The sequence below is a fragment of the Hipposideros armiger genome, unplaced genomic scaffold, assembly GCF_001890085.2.
Source record: "Hipposideros armiger isolate ML-2016 unplaced genomic scaffold, ASM189008v1 scaffold_304, whole genome shotgun sequence".
NCBI classification, from domain to species: Eukaryota; Metazoa; Chordata; class Mammalia; order Chiroptera; family Hipposideridae; genus Hipposideros; species Hipposideros armiger.
The window spans coordinates 411,476-431,464 of NW_017731654.1; the positions used below are offsets into that span (position 1 = coordinate 411,476).

General features: G+C 53.6%; 1 protein-coding gene across 5 annotated transcripts in view; it reads left to right on the forward strand.

Moving 5' to 3' along the window:
- The first annotated feature begins 468 nt into the window (after nucleotides 1–468).
- WSCD1 (WSC domain sialate O sulfotransferase 1) overlaps nucleotides 469–19,989 on the forward strand; it is a 47,318-nt gene continuing 27,797 nt past the window's right edge. Inside the window, exons 1-4 of one of the 5 annotated variants that reach the window (XM_019659868.1) lie at nucleotides 469–526; nucleotides 10,942–11,643; nucleotides 17,919–18,033; nucleotides 19,683–19,867. In XM_019659868.1, coding sequence (XP_019515413.1) covers nucleotides 11,217–11,643; nucleotides 17,919–18,033; nucleotides 19,683–19,867 — 727 coding nt within the window. In that variant the 5' untranslated portion in view covers nucleotides 469–526; nucleotides 10,942–11,216. Of the gene's footprint in view, nucleotides 527–1,643; nucleotides 1,917–2,129; nucleotides 2,407–4,677; nucleotides 4,700–6,831; nucleotides 7,002–10,941; nucleotides 11,644–17,918; nucleotides 18,034–19,682; nucleotides 19,868–19,989 lie in introns of those variants that run through there. The other 4 variants (XM_019659865.1, XM_019659866.1, XM_019659869.1 and 1 more) reach the window with 4 other exon arrangements.

A 19,989-nucleotide genomic window follows, 5' to 3' on the forward strand; every position in this document is an offset into this window, starting at 1 on the left:
CCTGAGGGCTTTGAAAATCCAAATGCGCTGTAAAAATTAGCAGTAAATTATTGTTGTTGATAATAATAATAGAATACATACATTCACATTCTGAGAAGGACGAGTAATGGGGGATTTTCTGCAAGCCAGGAATGCTGGGACAGCACAGGATGTGTTTCTGACTCCCTGTGCCCTCTAATTCCAGAGCTCCAAACCTTCATCCCAAGGGAGTTGACTGATCTCATTTTCGTGCTTGGCCTGACTAGCTGTGCGCACGAAAGCAAGTCCCTTTCCTCTCTGGGTGCCACTTGACTGACCTTCGTAAACCTGAACTCGGACTGGTCCCTAGGCTAATCCTCTCCTTGCCAACCCGCACCTGTTGAAAGACTCATCTGAGCTTTGCCAAGCAGCTCTGCCCCTAGTGGGAATCAGAGGCATGAAACTCCTTTTTCAGGAAGACAGGGTTAGAGCCACGCCACCACCACCTGTTTCTGCAGCCTCTCTGCTGGTCCTCAACCTCCAGAAGCGTCTTCGTAGCCAGCCTTGGGTGAGGACAGGTCCCACTGAAGCACCTGGCAGGACAGGGATGACACTGTGACTTGGGAATTTCTGAGGAGCAGGGCTGGGGCGTGGAGGGGGTGTCCTTAGGGCTGGATCCATCTTTAAAGAAAGGGATTGTGTATAGCGGTGTGGTTGTATGCCTGTGTGTCTTGTATCAGCACTTGTCTGCCTTAGTGTGTGTGTGTGTGTGTGTGTGTGTGTGCGCGTGCGCGCGCGCGCGTTTGTGCATGTGTGTTTGCAAGTGCACATGCACCCATGCCTGTGGGCCATGCCCAGTATGACTCTCTATATGAGTCTGTCTGTTAGTGGACTCTGATATGTGACACTGCTTCTGTGGGCGACTATATCGAGGCATGGGTCTGTCACTGTGTGTTGGTGCAGAGGAGTGTAGTAGCTGGTGGCAGAGCCCTGAGTGTGTAGGCGTGGGAGCCAGTGTCACCGTCTTTGTTTGTGGGGTAGTGATACCATGTGTGACTATCTCAGAAGTGTGTGTGTGTATAAGGACATAGGTGTCAGTGTCTAGCTCTGCACGGGACAGTAATCCAAGTGTGTTTGACTTTGCGTGTTGGTATCAGAGTGCTACAAACTGTGTGGCAGTGTGCATATGTGTGCCTGTCACAGTGTCCCAGGTTGTTTCTGAGTGAGGGGGACAGAGCCCAGTGTGTGCAAGAGTGTGGGCGTCGGTGTGTCTGTGAAGCAGCGACTCAGTGTGTTTGTATCAGACAGTGTGAGTCTGTCCCTGAGTGAGTGTGGTGGTGTGCTCCCCTGTGTGTCAATGCCCAGTGTTTGTGTCTACATGTGTCTGGGTGTGAGCACCCATGCATTCTCCTGGTGTGTATTACAGCTAGTGAGGCTGTGAGTGTGCGCGTATGAGTGTGTGTATGAGAGTGGATGTCAGCGTCCTTGCCCGGCGGCGAGTGACTGCACGCAGTGCGCTGGTCTGGAGGGCCAGGGCAGGGTGTGGGTCCCCGCTCCGCAAGCCGTGACCCCTCCCTCGGGCGGCGGCCGGGCGGCGGCGCGGGCGCCTTTAGGACCCGGCGGCGGCCGGCCGCTGTCCTCGGGCCGCGCGAGTGAGCATGTGCAGAGCCCGGCGCCCGCTCGCCCGCCCGCCCGCCCGCTGCCGGCCGCCCGCTCTGCACCCGCTCTGCGCCCGCTCGCTCTGCTGCCTCGGCTCAGCCCGGACGTCCGCAGCTCCGGGGAGCCCGGCGGCGGCGTTCTGTGCCCGGGCCGCGTCGGGCCGCTCTCCGCGGGCCGCCCAGGGGCGTGAGGGCGCCAGGGGCGCTCAGCTCCGGGCACTGCGGGGCTGCGGGCTTGGCGCCCGGGGGAGGCGGGCGCGTGGCCGCCGGAGCGGGCGCCCCAGCCGGCCGTCATCGCAGGTGAGTCCTGCCCCCCAGGTACCTCAACCGGGACCTGCGCGCGGGCTGCGGGCAGGGTTTTCCCCGGCCGGCCGCGGGCAAACAAGTTTGTGTAGACGCGGCCGGGAGTGCCGCGGGGCTGCACCTGCCCTGGCTTCCGGGCGGGCTGGCGGGGGGCGCCTTTTAGGGGTGCAAGGAGTGTGAGTGTGTGCGCGTGGCGGGGAGCGCTCTGGAATGGTTGGGCTGGGGCGCGGTGCGCAAGGCAGTTGCCGAAGCTGAATCCCACTCCAGGAATCCTGAGAGACCGTCCGTTTCCCCAGAGGGAGCCGCGGATCGGGTCCCGGGGATGGGGGCGAGAATACGATTTGGGGTGCGCACTGCCTCTCCTAGGAGGAGACGTTTACCCAGCAGCAGTGCCTTCTCGTTCCGCTACCAAGCCAGGCTTCCGGTCAGCGGAGGATTTCCCCCGGCTCTTGGTGAACTTGAACAGAGGCAGAGGCAAAACAGAAACGTATGTATTTTGTCTGGAAATCCACCCCGAGTAGAGCTTTGCATCTTCCCAGGTGTGGACGGAAGCTCAGGACTGGAGGCTGCTAATTGCGTTTTTCTTTTGTAGCGAGACGCCCCCGGGAGTCCCTGACTCTGGGTAACCTCGCGGTTGTCTTTTCCTGAGCATGTGTCCTCGGAAGATGCCTGCTCGGTTCTGGCTTGCTCCTGGGAAGGTGGGGACAGAAAGGGGACCTATGTTCCCTCGCTGAGCCTTGGGAAGGCTGGATGTAAGGGTTCCAGCCCCAGCAGCCCTGCCCTGGGATCCAGCTGCTGCCCACACGCACCCGGTCCCCAGCTGCTCCCAAGATGGACAAACTCGGAATTCCACTGCACTTTTCTAACATTAGATAGCATCGTCCCTCATGCGGTCCCTCTTGTCACTGGAAGCACTTGGGTCGTCCCAGGTTGGGACTCACTCCCGGGGCTGGGATCAGTAGATGGGGGCCTTTTCTTTTCTTCTCTGAATTGCCTAAGTTATCAAGCACAGGAAATAAGAGCTGGTGGCGAGTGGAACAGAAGTGATGGAAAGCTGGCTGGTCCTGCCCTGTCTGTGGCAGCCCCTGCCTGATGCTTGCAGGTGCTGGAGAGAGGACAAGGGGGAGACTCTCTCAAGTATGCCTCTCATGGACACTTAGCTTGGCCCTCAGAAGTCCTGGGGAGAAGATGCATCCATGGGCCACCAGAGCCCAAGGGTTCTATGAGGAGCAGCTGTGTTGGTCTCCAGGAGGGTGTGTTTGTCTCTCAAGCACACTCGCTCAAGGAAGCTTAGTGAGCAGGGTAGCTGGGCTGGTGTGCTGGTGCGCTGAACCTGGCAGCTTCATCTTCCCCAGAGGAACCCTCTGGTCCTTACCGGCGGCTGCATCCTCCTATCCTTAACAGGACCATTTCCACAGCTCCTCGGGAAGGAAGAATGACTTATTTGGGGTTTGCAGTGGGCGTTAGAGACCTGTGGGGTGCTGTTCTGTGACCTGCAGTGTGTCTGACTAGAAGTGAAAAGAAGCCTGGAGCAGGCAGGCCAGACCACCGTCCTTGGCCTCCTGTCTGCCTAACGAGGCAGAAGTGGATATTTTGGGCCACCAGTTGGTTGGCTGCTAAAGCCTGAGCCTCCAGCCGGGCCAGCTAAGGCCTAGCACTGGAGAGTGAGCTGCAGAGATGGTTCCCTGTAGAGTCGCCTGAGGAGGCTCCAGGCCAGATTAAATCATGTCTGAGCAGGGCATTTAGGGAAGGAGTGCTTCTCTGTAGGCACGCCCGGCTTGTACTCCCACCTGGCTCAGATTTGGTCAGCCTTGGTGAGACCAGCTCCCCTAACTCTCTGGAGCTACAGTGAGGTCAAGGCCAAGGACTTGGGGGCAACTCAGTGTTTAGGCCTTCAGGGTCTTTACGTATAAGATAATCAAACCCACCAGCAGGGGCAGAGCTGGTCTGGAGGCAGGCCCTGCTCCTCTGGGGCGGGAGTACATGAACATGGCCTTCGACTACCTTCTCCTTGGGTCTCAGTGTTGTTTTCACACTGTTTCTTCTAATCCCTCCTCATTGTGGCTTTAATAATCCATGTTGACATAGTGTCTGCAAACTCATCTGAAGTGTGCTGCTTTTGGAGAACGTCATTAGGGAGGAACTCTGCCTCCCGGTGTGGATGTGAGAAGTCTGGGGAAGAATGGGTTAGATTAATTTTGTGAGCTATAAAATGCAGTGCATCTATTGGAGGCGGTTAAGGCCTCTCCCCTCCACTTTGCTTCTCTTCTCTTGCTGCTGGAAACCGTTTGGGGATGTGAGCCCCCTTCTAGAGGGTGGCTGCCTTGGCATGAGGGGACCAAGAGGGTTCTGATGACAGGAATGCCAAAGGTGCCTTGGGTCACCTCCCGTAGCATGAGTCGCTCATCTCAGTGAATGCAGGCACAGCAGGCAGAGAGCCAGAGAAGGGCCGGGCTGACTTCTGCAGGGTAGTTCACTCTATTGCCCAGATTTATCCAAATCCTTCAGTGGGATCTGGACAGCCCTCAAGAATGCGCCACTGGCTGGTAGAAACATATGAACAAAATAGGGTTCTATAGAAGAGGTGGCCCAGAGATTGCCCAGAAGCGGTTGTGATCAGCTCTTTGAAAGGTGGGTTGGGCTCCATATCAACGGACCAAAAAGGGAAAACGCCAGCCCCCACAATGGGGTCCTGTCTTTCTTTGCAGGCCCCGCCCCTAGCACGGTACCTGGAAGAACCTACAGCTCTGGTGCTGAACAGATGAAGACCGTGTAACATGGTAGATGATACTACAGACTTGGAAACAGAAAACTTGACTTAAGTCTAGCAATAGCTGTTTGTCATTGGTCAAATTAATTGGCCCGCTTTTCAGTCTCAAATTTTGCACCTATAAAATGAGGATGATAGTGATTTTGACTTCACAAGTTTATGGGAAGATCACTCATTCCTTTGTCGATCTGTTCATTCATTCAACACACTTGATAGTGTGTGAAAGTACCTTGCAATCGCTAATGTTGCATAGGAAAATGTATTCTTATTTACATTAACTTCAGCAGTGGGTTTGATGGAGGAATCCCCCCCACCCACCCACCTTCCTTCGCATTGAATGGAGTTTTTACCTTGCTATCATGTTTTATACTTTTAGCAACATTTCTTACTTTGGACCTTTTCACTTAAGTTCTGAAGTTAGAAGAGCAAAGCTTTGCCTTTCAAAGTCAGGGACCCCCCCCACCCCATTCCTATTTTCCAGACCTTGTCCCACCCAAGGGCTCAGCAGATTTATATTTAGCGAGTCCTTTGCTCTCTTTCTAAGACCCAGAGGCCTGGAACCCCCAGAATGAGGGTGGCATGGCCCTGAGCACTGGAGGGTGGCCAGCAGGCACAGATTTTCTGGGTGCCTGTGGCTCACAAACCAGCAGGAGAAATAGGTAGCGTAGCAGGACCAGGACACAGTTCATCACCCAGGTGCAGTTCATAGAGCATCACACCGTCTAGCGCTGGGGAGCGACTGTGTTCCAGGGATCAGGAAGGCATCACGGAAGAAGTGGCATTAGAACTGATGCCACTCTGGTGATGGCCACAGAGCATTTCAGAGCCATGAGATGGGGCACAGGCATGAAAGAGCATGTGTGAGGGGACACAAAGCACCTCGTGGTGGCCAGGGGACACTGTGATTGGGAGACTGCATCCTGCAAGGAGGAGTGGAAGGAAGGGGCTGGGGGACTGAACCAAGAAGGGTTACCGAATGCCAGGCAGAGGAGTGTGAACTTGGCCGACTGAGAACCGGGGAGCCATTGCAGGCTGCAGCATTAGTTCTTAGTGTTGGAAAAATCACTTTCTTAGGCTACTGGGAGGGGCCAGCCTGTTTATTGGAGGCCGGAATCGCTCAGATGACAGGCACTGAGCCTGAGCAGGGCAGAGGCAGGCATTGCTGGGTGGGAAAAGATGGGGAGGGGTAACTCAGAGTGCCGAGCTCTGCTGGAGTTTCCCTCGTGTGGCCTTGCCGTGGTCACTACACGGAGACCCCCTTGGCTGCTAGTCCTGGAGGCTGGGGCTCTGAGTGCCCGTCACCCCGTCTAGGGAGTGACATGCTGGGCCCTGTTCCTTGGTCTTTATGGCTCCCACCCCAATAAGAGTTCCTGGCTGTAAATCTCCAGAGGGTCACAGACCCCACTGCAGTGGCCACAGTGGCTCAGATGCTTCTGGGGATGTCTGGAGTCATCCTCCCCTCACCTGCCACTGTTGATCCTCTCTGGCCAGGGGCTGCTGGGGAGGCAGAGTTATATGACTGAACACCAGTGGCCGCTGGTCAGGCCTCTGCGGGCTCTGAGCGCCTTTTCCAGCCCCCAGGATCCCCGGGACTGCCTTGTCTCCTCTCTTCTCCCTGCCGCTGCCACCCCTCACCTGCTCAGTCCCTTGTATCCCCCAGCCTAGCTGAGAGGCAAGTGCCATCTGCCCAGCTCCCCGCCCCTCCTTACTCATCATCTGCTGCTCTATGGGGCCCATATGACAACAAAGCAGCAGAAGAGGGCTCCTGTTGTCTGACCCCTCCCTTTGTCCCCCAGAAGCCCCTTTGTCCTATTATTCTCCTCATTCCTGAGAGGGACTGCAGGCTCTCCCTCCCTCAAGCCCTGCCATTCTCTGGGGTTACACTTGGGCCTCTAGAAGGCTGCTGGGCAGGACAGAGTTTGTCCCGCTTTGTCCAGCCTGAGACTCTGTATTCAGCCCTGACCATCCCCTCCCAACAAGGCCTGAGCCTCAGGCAGGGATGGAGCCCCGCCATGTTCCCCTGAAGCACTTTGCATGGCTTCCAGAAGCGAGGTGCCACATGGGACGCATGGCTTAGGGGGAAATGATCCGGGTTTCCAGAAGGGGAGGGCCCCTGGAGGCCGGAACACTTCCCCCATGCCAGTGTCTGGAAGGTTTGGCTCGGGGGTGCCCTTGTATAGCACCATCTCCGGGAGCTTTGGCCTGGCATGTTTTCAAAAAGATGCTGACGGAGGCACACTAAACTCCTTTCAAGAATAAATCTTGCCTTGTGTGAAGCCTGAGCTGGTGTGGGGTGGGAAGAGAGCCGGAAGGTGAGTGGGCATGGGGTGGGCTCTGGAGCAGGTGGCCTGGGTCTGAATGCAGGCCCTGGTGTGTGTGACCTTGGGCAATGCACTTCACCCAGCAGAGCTTTAGCGACCTCGACTCTCAAGTGGGGCTAGTCAGGGCACTTGCCTCTGTGGGATGCATGGAGTGAATGAGATGGTGCAGGTAAAGTACCCAACCCGGCCTAGCCTATCGATTAACACTGCAAGTGCTTCATACATGGAGGCATGGGAAAAGAAGGCAATTGCTAACAGCCATCTTAGCATGGGACCAGCTTCAAGTAGAGAATGGGATACTCGGCCCACCCCAGAGGGAGTGGGGGGCTAAGAGGAGGTGAGGGTAACTGGTTTCACCCATGGCACAGCCACTGCAGGCCTCTCCGCCAGTGTTTCCTTTTTTGCCTCTTTGCATTCATAATATATTTGCCAGTCTTTAGGTAACAGGAGTTTCATTCCCTGACTCGACCCCACAACGATGTCGATTTACCTTCATTTAGCAGATGAAGAGCCTGAGGCTGTACCCTGCGCAGCCATTTGCCCAAGGTGGATTTGGTTTAATGGAGGGCTCCAGGGGGCACAGCTGATGGGCTCCCAGGCCCAGTGCAGGCAGGCAGCGGCTAGATATCCCCCCCGGGTGTTGGCGAGTTCCCCGGTGCGACTGACCTCACGACTCGGCTGTGAGCCCTTGTGCAGACGCTCCCCATCACCCGGCCCACCCCCAGGCCTCTTTCAGGTTCTGTCACTCAACGAACAATTACCGTGACTGCCTCGCTGGCTGTGACTGGGACCTGGGGACATGGCAATAAATCGTATGTGATCTGTGCCCTGGAGGGGCTCCCAGCTGTGTGGAGAGGTGGGCATGACAGAGGCAGGGGGATGATTGGCAAACACAATATTGGTGGGGAAGTGTGTCAGTTCAGGGCAGCGGGGTGAGTTCCTAATGTTTGGGGCATGCAGCTCATGCAACTATTTTGGGCTGAGAATAGCTTTGTGATTTTAAAAGTTTGGGGTGACTGCCTGCTCTATAGGAGACCTGGATCATTGAACTCTGTCCTCTGCCTCCACGCCCAGTGCCCACCCCACCCAGACCAGGGGTGGCCCCTCTGGGAAGGCGGAGCTCCATAGAGGACTTTGGAAGGCCTTGGGGAACCTGGGCGTGATAGTAGAACCCTAATTCTAGCCCTGACAGTGCCCCGCTGACTGTGCCCCACCCTTACTTGTAGCACGTGTCCAAATCCTGTATATAAAATATGCGTGGGATCCAGACCTCATCTTGCCTTCAAAACTCAGAACTCTTAATCCATTGCCCACATTTCTGCTCTGTCTCATCAGAACCTTGTTTCTCCATAGCAGGAGTCCTTCCTTCTCCCCTTATATTTTAATTCGATAGGACCTTTTGCCGATCGAACCCCAGTCTTGTAACCAGAGCCCTTTGTGAGCAGACCTAGAAACCCCTCTTTGTGGAATTACCACAGAGACAGGATAACATATAAAGCCCAGGCACCTTGCTAACTTCCCTGTGCCTGAAAGCCCTCGGCTGAGTGTGTGTGAAGCTGCAGCCTTTCAGTGTGCTCATGCATTGCTGCCTGTCTTCCACGTTTCAGACTAAGCTCCCACAGCTCTGCTTAAGTGGAACTTGAGATTTCATTACCCTAAGGCCCCACAGGAACAGGATTCTGTTATAAGGCTATGCCTATCAATTTCTCTTCTCATTCGTTTAAAAAATGTATTCCGAAACAAAGACCTCTGAGCCCCTGCACGGCCATGCCTCATGCTGGGGGCAAGAGTCACCAAAATGAATAGGGTATGGCCGTTAGCCTTGAGTTGGTCATAGTCCTGTGATGATGATTGGCAGATAGATGGACAATTAAAATCATCCCAGGTCGTGAGTGCTGGGATAGGGGTCAGCACGGACTGAGGGCTGTGGGAAGACAGTGGAATCTATACCACTGTGTGGGGGGTGGTCAGGGAAAGCTACGAAAGAGGAAGTGACACCTGGGCTGAACCTTGGAGGAAGCACAGGAATTCACCAGGCAAAGAGGGATGAAAAGACATAAAAGGCAGTGCATGTAAAGGCACCAAGGCAGGTGTGCTGTGGTGGGTGTGCTGGACCATGGGGTGTGTGTGTGTGTGTGTGTGTGTGTGTGTGTGTGTGTGTGTGTGTACGTACACGTGTACGCACACATGCATCATGGGAAAGCCAAAGGAAAGGGCCTGGCAAGAGAGGAGCTGGATGGGCTGGATCATGAAAGGGCCTGTGTGTGATGTTAAGGAGCTTGGAGTTTATCCTGAAAGCCACCGGGAGCTACTGAAAGGGGTTTTAAGCAGGGGAGTGCTGTGATCAGATTTGTGTGCTAGGAGGATCACCCTGGCAGCCCTGTGGAGGATGGATTGGAGGGACCAAAGCTGAAGTCAGGGAGATCAGTCAGGATTTTTTGGGATTTTCTCTGTGGTTTTACAAACCTGACAAGGTTGGCTGGGGTGGGCCTGGCACCCACCAGCTTAGAGAGAAAAGAAAAGCTCTGGAGGCCCCTCTGAAATGGCTTCTGACTCAGAGTTTAATTCCCCCTCAATTTGCTGATTACTCAGCCTGCCACCCCCAACCCCCGCTGCACTCCGGCCTAAAGGACCAGCCGCCCCACACTCCCAGATGCCTGCCCTCTCCCAGAAGCCTCAGAACCTGGCAGCTCTCAGCATTGAATCAGAACGGGGCGTGCTGGCCTGGGCCCCTCTGGCTCTTCACCTCTGGAATGCCAGGGCACAAGAGCCCAAACATTGTCTTTCCTCTCACACCCCGCCGGTTGTCCCCAGCGCACAGAGCAGCCATTGAGGGGCTGTCCCGGGCCATGTTAGTTACGGGCCGCGGCTTAGTCACGCTCCTCACAGCCTTTCTTCTTGGGACAAGCCTGCCTTTGTGCTGAGGGCCTTCCTCATGCAGCAGCCCAGCTCGAGGCAGCTGCAGAGCCCTCTGCCAACCCCTAACTGCACACTTCAGAGGCACCGCCAGTGGAAACCAAAGCTCTGCATGAGAGCTGCGTCCTGTGGCGTGGAGGGCTGCTGGGAGAGCCCTCCTGCCCTCTCCACACAAGGTGCCCCAGCCTCCGTCTGCAGGTGCTGCAGGCGCAAGGCCCAGCGCTGCCCTGTTCCTTTGACCCGTAGGCTTCAGGAAGCCTGGAGAGGCTATGCAAGCCCTCTCCCTCCCCCACACCCTCTCCTGTGTGAAAGCCCACCAGCCTCTGCAGAAGCAATTTCCAAAACACAGCTTGCAGTCCCAGTGCACCCCTGGGAGTTAGCAGATCGCGTGCATGTATTGAGCACCTACTGTGTAAACCTGCCTTGGGCTCGGTGCACTTGTATGTATGTGGTGGGGTCTCATTGTAGGCTGGGCTGTGTAGTAGTTCAGAGTACAGCCTCTGAACACAGACTGCTCCAAACTGTGGCTTCTCTACTTACCAACTGTGTGACATTGGGAAAGTTGCTTGGCCTCCTTTTACCACACTTGCTGCATCTGTCAAATGGGGATATTACAGCATCTACCTCACTAGATTGGCGTGAGGATTAAATGAGATAATACATAAAGCGTTTAGCTGAGTGCCTAACACATAGTAGGGATTCAGTACATAGCTGCTGCTCCTCTTCCTCTCCTATGTTGCTGTTGTTATTGGATCTTTACTACTGCTCAGGGGACAGTGTTATTCCCATTGTATAGGTGAGGAAGCCGAGGCCCCGGAAAGTTAAATAACTTGCCTGATGTCACACAGCCAGCCAGTGCAGAGCTCAGATTTGAACCCAGCTCTGTCCAGTGTTGTTGTAACACAGCCGGCCCCTTTGGTAAATAGAGCCCAGCAGTGTGGGGCTCCTGACCCTGGAGCAGTGGGCATGGTGAACCCTCCTGTTGCATCTAAGCGCTCTTTTTCTGCTTTTCCAGATTTCTGAGCCTGGACATGAGGGTTGGTAGAGCTCAGGGATGGCAAAGGTTGTGACACTTGGGCAGAAGCTGCAGCTGCAGAGCTCGGTGGCTGGAAATAAGTGATGGTGCCATTTGAGCACCTGCCGGAAACGGGGCAGGAGGAACGGTAACTGCAGGGAGCACAGGCTGGTGCCAGGATGTGGAGATGACGCCTCCGGAGGCCCCGGCCTCCCTCCCGCCCAGGTGCTAGGAGCCGTCCCAGGCGCCAGCGAGGAGCCCTGCTGCTCAGGGGCATGGCCAAACCTTTCTTCCGACTCCAGAAGTTTCTCCGCCGAACACAGTTCCTGCTGCTCTTCCTCACGGCCGCCTACTTGATGACCGGCAGCCTGCTGCTGCTGCAGCGGGCCCGAGTGGCCCTGCCACAGGGTCCCCGGGCACCTGGCCCCCTGCAGGCCTTACCTGTGGCCGCCATGGCACTGGGCGTGGGCCTGCTGGACAGCAGAGCCCTGCAGGACCCCCATGTCAGCCCGGAGCTGCTGCTTGATGTGGACGTGCTGCGGAGCCCCCTGGCCCGGCCCCGGCCTGGACCCCACTGGCTCCGGAGCCGCAACTCGGAGCTGCGCCAGCTGCGGCGCCGCTGGTTCCACCACTTCATGGGGGACCCCCAGGGGCCACCTGTCCTGGGCCCCGAAGCCCCACGGCCAGCCGCCAGCAGCCGAGGTAGGTGCTCAGCCCTGGTTCCCCTGGCATGTGTGGGAGCTGCTCCCAGGAGCCCTGCTGGGGTCACAGGATCGGTGGCCCCTTTCTCTGGCCCTTGCGGCAGCCTGAGATGTAGGCACTGCAGGCCCATGGCCTTCCGATGGGTTCTTCCCTTCTGCTGTGCAGAACACAGAAAGGGCCTGCGATGGGAAGCCCTTCGGAGCTTTGCTCACTCACCAGCCAGACGTCCATATGACTCAAGGCCACAATGTGTGAGCAGGTCACTTAGAGCCTAGGCTTTGGGTTCAGACAGTCCTGGGCTTGACTCTTGGCTTAGCCACAAACTTGTTGGGTGACCTTGGACATGTCATTTAATTTCTCCGGGTCCCTCTGAAATGGAGGTAGGGATACCTACCCAAGGGTTACTGTGAGGATTAAATGTGATGATATAGAGCAGTGGTTCACAAAGCAGGGTCCTAGACCTGCGGCTTCAGCATTACCAGGGAGCTTGTTGTAAGTGCAGATTCCCAGGTCCTCTAAGACTGGTGATCCTGAGCTCTGGGGAAGGGGCCACAGTCTGTGCAAACACATTCTCCAGGTAAGTTTGATGCACACCTAAGCTGACACCTCCCGGGCTAGAGGACCGAGTGTATTACTTGGCATTCAGTAACTGGCAGCTATTATGATTTAATAAAAATAGCTAACTCATATAGCATTTACTAGGTAGCTGTAAATGTGCAATTTACAGGCACTATTATTATGTTCCAGTTTTCCAGATGAAGAAACTAAGGCATAGAGAAGTTAAGTAAATTCGCAGGATTATTCTCTTGGTTTGGGTTCCTAGAAGCAAACCCTGAAACCAGGATTCCTGTGCACGTGGTATATTGAGAATGCGATCCCAGGAGCACTGCTAGGGAGTGGGGAGTGAGACAGGGAAGAGAAGACAGCCCATGAAGGGTATGTGATAGAGCAGATGGGAACTTGGAGTGAGGGTACAGCACACATGTCAGGGTGTAGCCTGGAAGCAGGGCGGCCTGGGGGACATGGGCGGGGCACCAGCCAGACCCACCATAGTCACACTGCTGAGATCCCAACATCGGACAGCCTGGCTCCAGGGCGGGGCTCTTTGCATTGAGTGATACTGACTGTGCAGGGCCCAGTAACGGAGCCTGCTTGGGATGAGCACCCGGGAAGCTGTTGGGTAGTGCCTGAGCTCAGTAAGCATCTCAGCACACCTGTCACCACCCCTTTGGTCCTGTACCCTAAATCACAGGGGGACTTGCTCTCGTAACTACAAAAAGTGTGGTTGGAACATAGATAGAGCACTCAGTGGCAGGATATCAAAAGAGATGAGGCAAGAAGCTCATCTTAAAGCTTGGGCTTTGGGTTCAGACAGACCCTGGTTCGAATCTTAGCTCCGGCTTCGATCAGGGAAGGATATGAGGGCCGGGCCGAGGAATTTGGCTTTAGTCTGAGGATAATGAGGAGGTTCCAGAGAAAGGAGCCCAAGCTTCCCTCTCCCTAGGCAGGTGAGTCTAGTAGCCCAGTAAAATGTAAACCGAAGGACTGTGCATTCTTGGCTGCATAGAAGTTTCTTCTGAAATCATCTAGGTCAAAGCCCACGCTATGGGATTCCACAGCAAGGCTTTCATGTAAGAAATGAGGGAGCGAGGAGGAGCTGATTCTGCAGCCCTTTTTATGCAGGTGTGATTTCTGTAAACTCTCCTCAACACACTCAGAATCTGGGCCTCTATGTAGGTTGCAGCCATGCAACTCATTTAGACTAAAGTGTAAATGACTGAGATGGTCAACATGGATTTCTTAAGAAGAAGCCATAGAGAGAGAACAAGTTTTGAAAACAGACCTGCATTCTTCTCTTGGTATTGCCAGTTATTGCCTCTGTGAGCCTCAATTCTTTTCCTTATTGCTCGCAGTCCTTAATACTTACTGAGGATCCATGTCTGAGTCTCCATGTATGCTATTCACTGTGCACTTGAGGATGACAGTCTGGTGGCAGAAACAGACATGTACCCAAATGATTACCACACACCATGACTGAGGCATGATGGAGGTGCGTGCAAAGGACTTTGGGCTCGTTAGACAGACGTGACTAGTTCTTTATAACCTGACTTCAGGATGACTGGCCAGCAGAGAGGAGGGCTCAGGGTAACCTAATGATAGCCCTGTGCATGTAAAGTATGTATGTCCAGGAGAATCAGTGGGTACACCTTTATTTTAAGTCATCTCTGGTGACTTAAAAAAGTGATGCAAGGGGCTTCAGTGAAGGCTGAAGGACTGTGGTTAGATAAACAGGACTGAGGGCCAACCGTTATGCACCAGTATGATCTTATCATTTGTTAAAATACTGGAATAGTTACTGCTCTGAGACCTTGGGGTGCCCTCTACACTCTGGCTGCCCTCCTCGGTGACCCCCCCCAACCTCCCCATGACCCAGCAAGTGAATAGTTAACGCCCCCCTGTACAGCAGGCACATCAGGTTACAGGTCTAGTGATGAATGGTGGCAATTCTGAATGGTCAGTGCCCCCCATAGGCTATTAAATAGTTTAAATTTCAGGAAGAATTTGCACTCCGAGAGGCTACGGTGTCACATGGCTGGAGATCTTCAGAGAAAGAGAGGAGAGGTAGGGAACTGACCCGAAAATCCTCTCAGAGCCCCCTTTCCCTCTTGGGACTCGGCGGGCCCTGCACAGCCCGGCAGGCCTCCCCGGTGGAGAGTAGCTCACAGTCCAGCCCTCGGGACAGCTGCTGGGGCTGCAGACAAAGAGGGCGTCTCTTTGCGGCGCGGGCAGCCCGCCATCCCCCTGAAAGGGGGTTCTGCAAGCCGCGGGAGCTGCAGGAGGTTCCATCAATCACTGCGCATTTCATTATACCTTGGACAACATCCATAATGGAATAAAATGTCAGTAAGTTTACTAGGGGAAAAAATAGTAACTTCTCCATAGCCAGTTTGTTTTTTATTGATAGTAATTTCCAAAGACATTCCAATATCTCCAAAGCCATCATTAATAGTCTCACAGCATGTCCATTTTGATGTGCAAATGAACAGATGTGGAGTCACAGACAATAATGCATTGCCTCCATTTCAGCCGAAAGTGATAAATCCGCCTCGGAATGTGTCCCAGCCTATCCCGCGGAAGTCCTTTTCTTTCTGCACATTCTCGCCTCTGTCAGGGAGTTAGAAAAGCCATTCGTTAATTTTCCCAGAAGAAAGGGCTCACCTCCTCCTCACAGACAGAGAGGTGGGCCATCTGTGTCTCAGGCCCTTGCTGCAAACTGAGACGGGGCCAGCCAGGCGTGAGCTTCCCATCCAGACTGGTCACTGCAACAAATGGCCAGCTGCTAACTGGTTAGCCACTCATCGCTTTCTGAAGAACCCAAGCCTGACGGCTTAAAACCATTTCTTCCTCTCTCTCTCTCATTGTTAATTATTCAGCTGATATTTACTGATCCAGCCTCACACCAGATCCCAGGTTAGTAGAGTGTGGGGTCAGAATAACAATAGCTGTTACTTGTTTGAACATCCTGTTATGTGCCAAGCATTGTTCTGTGTAAATGTACATTTGCTATCTCATTTAATTTCAAATATTTGAGCCCCAGGGAAGTAAAGTAATTTTAAAATGTTTATTATTAATAATGATATATTAACAATAAAAACAATCACAACTGAGCATGTCCTATATGCCATGCCTTGCATTAGACACTTTCTGTGTGTTACGGAATTCTCACCACCACCCCATGAATTTCATGGGAGCTTAGCCCCATTTTACAGATGGGAGAGCTGAGACTTGGGGGGTGGAGGAAAGCTGCACATGCCAAGCCACACAGCCAGATAGTGGTGGAGCCTAGATTTGAATCTAAGTAAGCCCATTCCCAAAGGCTGTTCACCCCACGACCCCCAGAAACGTGCACATGCCAGTCTCAGTTTTCAGGGGTCTTGAGCCCAGGCACCTTTACAACCTTTATGTTAATTTCCCACCAACAGTGATAAATGTTTAACAACCCCTGAGCTTGTGTTTTAGATGTTTAATTGAAAGCTGTAATAGAATTTCTTCTTCGCTGAGCAACACATGAAAAATTTCTGAAATATTACTTTTCTTTTCCTAAGTAGGTAGGCTAAGGAGAGCAATTTATCTTCGCTGACCTGGCTGAAAGCATGCTGCAGTGGTCCAGTCTGCTCTTGGTAGTTCTGAGACTTTACATAAAGAGAGAGAGAAGCTTGCAGGGCTGGGAGGCCTGGGGGTCCCGAATGGAGGGGTGTATTGTGTGCCTATGGACAAGCACTTTGTGCTGATGGGCTCCCAAGAGGTTCATTGCCTGGAAGGGGCCAAGACCCTTTGTTAGACACTAAAGGTGACCGTTGCTCCCTCTGTGGCCCCAGTGCTTTCCAATCGGAGGTCTCCGGATCCTCCAGCCATTCCTGGCATGGTGGAGAGCCCAGTCATCGGCCTTCGTGGTCACCTTCCTCTGTTTTGCCTTTCCTAAACTAGGGCCCTGGGAATCGCATATTGATGTCGTCAGTAGGACCATCCCCGTCTTGCATCTGGCCTCTCGGACCCTATCCTTGCACCCTTAGAGGATATCAGTGTAATTTTTAGAGGCTGTAACTCGCTGTGGACAAGTAGGTGTAGATGTTGACGTTGCGCCTGACCAGTAAGGTGAAGGTGTGGCCACTGCCCCTTAACCAGCCTTAAGTCATGTTGCAGAGACAGGACCAACAGGTATCAAAGATTTTGACTAATAACAGTAAATGATAGGATTCGGGTGACAAGTGTTTCAGATACAAAATGTAAGAATCCAGAGAAAAGAGAGGCCGTAATGGGCTGGAGTGGTCAGGATTATAAGCCATCAAGGACAGGTAGGAAGCAGAGAGTGGACCTAAGAGAGGGAGCAGGGACACGTGCAAACGTGGGGCAGGAGAAATGCGCTGGGGCTGGGGGAGGCAAGTGGGGTAGCATTTATCTGTTTGGCAGCTGAGGAAACGGAGCACATAATGTTACAGTGATTTAGCCAAGGTCAGAGGTGGAATTAAGTGTGGCATTCGCAGACAGAATCCCTCCCCAGTTCGGGCCCTGGAAATGAAGCCTGGCAGACCCGCTCCTCCCAACCTGAGCTCCTGCTCTGGTCAAGTCCTTGTCAGGAATAAAAACAAGCCTCACCCACCGGCAGGGAGCCCCCAGACTGGTAGACCAGGAGGTCACTCTTCACCACAGAGCCATGTGGGAGCCGGCAGGCTTTGGGGAAGCCTTGGGTGTGTTACTTCCCAGAGACAGCCTATTTTCCAAGGGCTTCAGTGTGCTGTACAGGTGCCATTCCAGACATCCAGGAGCTGTGTGCAGACTGCTAGGGGAGCTGTGCAACGTCTTTATCTCGGGTCCCTGATCCAGATCTCGGCACAGCTATTGTGGGTGTGCATTCACAGCTAAGGACCATGTGACGGTGTGTTTGCAAACTCCCAATGCGCAGTTCACTCAAAACGCTGTGGTGCCCGGGACATTTACATGCCTAATGCACTTGCTTTGTGCTTGACTTGTCTGTGCATCTTTGGGAGACACCTCCCTCTCTCGGGGTGACAGCAGGGCCGTTACTCCCATTGGCATGTGCATGGTTGAATCAGCACCGCTACTGCTTCATGGAGTCATGTCCCCCAATGCCCACTTCCAGGGATGTGCCTGAGATGCCTGTACTGGTGAGGGCTCAGCACTCAGTCCTACTGAGTCCCACGCAGGATAGCTTTTTTACACACCAACAGACACTGCTTACACACCTCCAGCGATGGGGGCTTGCTCTCTCCTGGAATGGCAGGTTTTTGCTTTTTAAATAGCCCTTTCTGTTTGCAAGATCTTCATATTAGCTAAGATCAGCGTTTCCACAATTAATTTCTTCCCTCTGCATCACAAGATGACAGAACCTGCCTCTCCAAGCCTAGGAAGATGGGGAGGAGGAGGGGCCAGGGGAAGTAATTAAACCAGCCAGAGATGCTGAGTTGGGGTTGGTAGGAGAAAGTGGTACCCAGACTAACACCAGAATCCTGGCAGGTTGTCTAGGGGTACAGTGGGCCATTCACTAAGAAAAGGGACAGGGACAGAACAAGGTGCAAGTGTTCAGAGGCACTGTGGGTAGGTTGGACAGCAGCCTTGTCCCCTGGGCTTCTCTAAGAGGTACCCTTGGCCAGGAAGGGCTGGGTATTACTTTGGCATCTCCTAAGGGTGGGCAAACGATTAGAACCCGTTTCTCTCTGGGGCCTCTGAGTCTCTGCTGTGCTCCCTGCCTATAGGCACGTATGTTGGATGCTTCAGTGACGATGGCCAGGAGAGAACTCTGAAGGGGGCCGTGTTTTTTGACTTGAGAAAGATGACCATCTCCCACTGCCAGGATGCCTGTGCTGAGCGGTAAGTGCGGGGCCCTGGACCATGGACTCCACGGGAAATAAGGGCAAGAGACAGTCCCCAGAAGGAGGTGATACTTCGGCTGCCAGTCGGCTGTCAGAGTATAATTAATTAGAGCTCCATTGATCAGGTCCCAGATGTCCAAAAGAAGGAAAGTTTATTGATGAGATGGCAGGTGTATGGAAAAAGCTCTGGGCTCGGTGTCAGGAGACCAGGGTTCTAGTCCAGCTGTGCCAGGGACTCACCATGTGACTGAGGTGTAAGTCCTTTTCCTTCCCTGGGCCCCAGTTTACATATATGTTTAAAATAGAGTAAAGGGCTTTATCCCAGATTTCTCTAGGGACTTTTCTAGCTCTGTAGGAAAAGTTTATTTTTATCTTGTGTTTATAATAAGATTTGCTTTTTCTGATACTATCAGCTCACCCCATTAGTTGGCAGACACTAGTCAGATGCCAGGGAATGTTCCTACCATTAAAGCACTCACAATTCATTCTGTGTGCACGCGCGTATGTGAAAGTGTGCGCGCACACACATCCTCACACACGGCAGATGGGTAAAACAGAATCAGCAGATGGTACCCCGATTTATTTCTATCACATTAGATTCTTTCACATTTCTTGTGTCATGTAAATCTGCACCTTCAGCTAGGTCACAACTAATTATACCCATTTTATAGCTGGAGGAACTGAGGCCAGAGAAGAAAAGGACAGGGTCCCTGCTCAGGTGTGCTTTACCATCTAGGTAAAGCTAGAACTGAGACTGACACAATCTCATTTTATTCTCCTAACAGTTAAGGAAGCTGAGACTCAGAGTTGGTAAGTGCTGTTCAGGGTCACACAGCTAGCAAGAGGCCAGACGAGGACTAGGAGCTTGTGTCTGGGTTTTCCATCTGGGTTTTTATGCCTCGGTCCACTGAGATGGGAGTTTGAAAACGTTGGCCTCTTTCCATAGTTAAAATTCTATGCAATACGATGTAGGTTCCATTTTTACCTTGACCTACAGCATTACGGTTGGGTAAAGGTGGGTGAGGCACGGACTTTGAGGGAGGGAGGCTTGCAGCAGGGCCTGTCTGTAACATGCGGAGGGCAGTTGGGACCAGTGCTGTGCCGGATGGTGGCAGCTCGTGCTGGCTCACGAGGGGAAACAGTTACATGTTTAGAAATGTCATAATTCCATTACTAAACCATTGGTAGCTTGAAACCGTCTAGGGTGGGAGTATTTACACCACAAAAATTGGCAAGTGCCACCAATTAGAGCTCCTTGCCTCCCATACTAAGAACCAATTACCAGCACCCACTGTCTTAGAACCGTTGTAACCTGTTACCATGGATGGCACCTAAGGGGACAAAGCTCAGAGCTGACAAGAGGGACCAATGGGGCTGACTCAATTAATTTATCACAAAGGAATGACCCTTCCCTAGGCTTAGGCAGATGACCCTTACGTCTGGTTGAGACTGACCCGTAGGGCCAGCCACGGGCCGATGGCTGTGGCTCTGCCTCCTCCTCGACCTAAGCTCAGCTTCACACCCCCCAGCCCTCAGGCTGCCTCTCCTCTGCTGTCATTCTTTTATCCAGACCTCAGTGCGGTTAGGACCCTGGCCTTAGCCCTGGGCCCAGGGCGGGACTTACCCCAGGCCGCATTCTCCCTGCAGGTCCTACGTCTACGCCGGCTTGGAGGCCGGGGCTGAGTGCTACTGTGGGAACCGGCTCCCAGCGATGAGCGTCAGGCCGGAGGAGTGTAACCATGAATGCAAGGGGGAGAAAGGCTCCGTGTGCGGGGGTGTTGGCCGGCTGTCTGTGTACCGGGTGGAGGAGCTGCAGCCAGGCTCCAGGAAGTGTGAGTGTGCCAGCCTCTCCTAAGCTCTGTCTGCCCCCTGCCTGTGGCTCTAGTCCAAACCACTTGGGACCGAACCTGTGCCCTCCCTTCCTTACCACCTTCCATGGACAGGCTCGTTGTAG